The sequence below is a fragment of the Priapulus caudatus genome, unplaced genomic scaffold (genome assembly GCF_000485595.1).
Source record: "Priapulus caudatus unplaced genomic scaffold, Priapulus_caudatus-5.0.1 Scaffold638, whole genome shotgun sequence".
Classification (NCBI taxonomy): domain Eukaryota; kingdom Metazoa; phylum Priapulida; class Priapulimorpha; order Priapulimorphida; family Priapulidae; genus Priapulus; species Priapulus caudatus.
Genome location: NW_014577699.1, coordinates 144,442 through 147,681, shown reverse-complemented (window position 1 = coordinate 147,681; position 3,240 = coordinate 144,442). Strand labels below are relative to the sequence as shown.

General features: G+C 48.4%; 1 protein-coding gene across 2 annotated transcripts in view; it reads left to right on the top strand.

The window, feature by feature from the left end:
• The window catches only part of LOC106812355 (SWI/SNF-related matrix-associated actin-dependent regulator of chromatin subfamily B member 1-like), an 11,848-nt gene continuing 8,608 nt past the window's right edge, over positions 1-3,240 (top strand). The window contains exon 1 of one of the 2 annotated variants that reach the window (XM_014816210.1): positions 1-219. In XM_014816210.1, coding sequence (XP_014671696.1) covers positions 133-219 — 87 coding nt within the window. In that variant the 5' untranslated portion in view covers positions 1-132. The remainder of the gene's footprint in view (positions 220-3,240) is intronic. The other variant, XM_014816209.1, reaches the window with a different exon arrangement.

The window sequence follows — 3,240 nt, the reverse complement described above, 5'->3', positions numbered from 1 at the left end:
TTTGAAATACATTTTTATCTTTACATTTATTTTATTCCCGACGATTGTATGAGGGCGGAAGGGACGCCAGGAAATGAGCGATAGCCGCCGCTGATTTCAGCGTGGCAGCACAGTACACTTCGCTAATCAAACATGTCAGGCGAGTTGAAGACTTACGGGGAAAAGCCGAAACCTTTTCAGTTAGAAAAGGATGGCGAGTGGTACTATGTCGGTTCGCAGGTAATAAATATTGTGTTTAACTGTAAGCCATGTAACTCTAAAGATATCGTGATCATAAGATGTTCTCTATGTCGACACTCCACCACACTGTCAGTCGTACCATTGGCATTTTCCTCATCATTTCATTGTTCGCTGTGGCGTATATGCCCTGCGGCTGCAGCCCACTGGCACAGGCACTTGGAACGTCTCAATAAAAAAAATAATGGTAAATAAACACGAAATGTACCAAAGTCTTAATGTTTCTCTACTCTATTTCGCCTATAATCACCTGTAAATGCCGGTCAAATGCTCATCTGCAACACACAAGTACACCGGACCCCCGCCCGCCCTGTGCTGCGTGCACAAACAACATGAATAAGAGAACAGGTAGGAAAGCGGGATTGAAAAATTCGTTCGACGCTCGCTTCATTTCACACCATCACAGCTCGAATACACATCCTACAGCTTCCATCTTGGTATCTATGTGTACATAAATGTTCACTTGTTCGAATTATAACGCTGGCCTTTGTTCTTACCTACTCCCGCCAAACAGAAGCGATCGATGAGAGAAAAAGAATGAGCGGAGAGCGATCGATGAGAAGAAGAATACGAGAGGGCGATCGATAGAGAAGAAAAGACGAAGAGCGATCGATAGAGAACAAGAATGACGGAGAGCGATCGATTAGAGAAGAAAATGACGAGAGTGATCGGATAGAGAAGAAGAATGACGAGAGCGATCGATAGAGAAGAAGAATGACGGAGAGCGATCGAGAGAAACAAAGAATGACGGCGAGAGAGCGAGAAAGAGAGAGACGAGAACAAGAGCAAGAGTAGGAGAAACGAAGAACGACGGAGAGGCGATCGAGAGAGGACAGTAAGAATTGGCGAGAGAGAGAGAGGGCACGGAAAGAGGCGAGACGCGGGAAGTGAGAAACGGTGATACACACGGAGTTAAAGAACTATGCGAGTAAGTCAGCGCGTGAAGGAATGAGGGGGAAAAGAGGCGCCGGTGTTTGCATTCCGTGATACTGCGAGGCAAGTCCCAGCTTACGCTGTGTGTGAGAGAGAAGAAGATAGCAAACACGAGAAGGGGCTGAAGCCTGATTATTATATTCTATATTACTATATATACGTGAAAGATAATTGCGAACTGGGATAATGGTAAAAAAAATACAGGGAATTCTAAGAATTTAATTGGTGAAAGCTTTATCTTGATGCCGTCGAAACTGGACGTGAAGGGTGCATCAAAGGAAGTGTATTTTATCTGTTTTTCGTGTGTTTATGTACGCGGTACTTTTTTTTCATGTAGATTGGCTTGTGACCTTTGTGCTTTGGTGGGAAAAAACTTTGCGTGAAACTTTGTGTAAAATTTGTGATCGTTTTCTTGATTCCTCGTGCAAAAACGGTACGTTTACGCCTATATTTGTCAGACTGCTAAAACAGCTTTGAACCACCTCAACTCGTTTTCGGATTAACCCGCGCCCCCCACTGTGCCGAATATCGTGACCCGTACGTCAGCGGTTAAAGATTTGTGCCACTGTTGAGCCGACGACGAAACGGATGGATGCGGACGGCTGACGGACGAAATCATGCGATTCTACAAGCTGCACTGACTCTTCGTCTGATTGGCTGAAAAGGGATAGAGGAGGGGGAGGGTGTGCTAAAACCAGGGAGTTTTAGATGTGAAGCCAGCATCGGGGCGGGTTTAACAGGGAAAAGCCGAACGCGAAGAACAGGAGGAACGGCCGTCGGACAGGAGAGAGGAGGGAGACAAGTAAGTCCGGGGGCGTGGAGGGGAGACTCCCGAAGGATTGAGTGAAGCGAGGTGAGGGCTAGGAAGCGCATGCAGCGGCGGAGCGTTGGGCGCGGAGAATTTTTTTTTTTTTTGGACACTATTTTTTTTCGTATTCATTTTGGCTAATTTTATTTTATTTTAGAATTAGAGATATGGTTAGGCCATTATGGTTACGGTTACGGGCTTGGTCAGGGTTAGGCGTGCTATATCCGCTTCAATGTTGTTTCAAGCTGCGGCTCAACGTCAGAGCTTTCACTTCGTGAGAGTAGGTAGCCGGGGCGGCGGGGGGCGCCGCCCCGGCCGCGCCCCGCCCCGCCGGCGCGCGCCGGCCGCGCCCCCCGGCCCGCGCGCCCCCCCCGCGGCCGCCCCGCCCGCCCGGCCGCGGCGCGCCCCGCGCCCCCGGCGCGCCCCGGGCGGGCCCGCGGGCGCCCCGCTCCGCCGCCGGGCCGCTCGTTGGGCGCCGCGCGCCGTGTCGAACGCCCATAAAATGTTTTTATTTTCCTCTGCCTTTATATATTTTCTTTGCTATCGTTTACTTTGTTTCTGCATTTATCTCTGTTCTGTATTCATCTTTATTTGTTCGTAACTTTGTTTACTGTGGGTCGAATTAAATAATATTCTTTGGTTGTTGCAATTAAAAATTGCTCCTACTTATAATCTCGTCCGGTTTGTTCGGTAAACTGACGCAAGTCAGAGAACGAGAGCCGGTTGTTTAGTTCTTCCAGGCCATCGGGGGAAACAGGGTGCCGGTCGTTACTAGGAGAATACATATCCGCGCCGACCTAGCACACAGAGTTATTCCTCGGGGGCTGTATTTCCTAAATCTCGACGGCGTGAGTGACGGCTGCCGCGGCCGCGGTCTTCGATTTCTTCCACTAAATGCCCGACAGTTTTTAATTTTCATCGTTATCTCAAAGTAACAAGGCTTAGGGTTAGGTTAAGGCAACCTGCCGCAATTACTGGAAATTCGACAGCACCGGGTGCGCCGCTGCAGCACAGGCAGCTGAACGTCTCAATAAAAAAAAAAGTCAAATAAACCACGAAATGTAGCCAAGCTTAATGTTTCTCCTACTCTATATCGCCTACTAATCACCTTGTAAATGTCTCTTTACATTTCACGGAGAGAACATTCCTGCAGGATTTCACGATGATCATCTCTGGCGGGAAGTAGGTAATGACCCCAAAGGCGCAGCGTTTATACCTTCGAACAAGTGAACATTTACTGTAGGCACATAGATACAAGATGG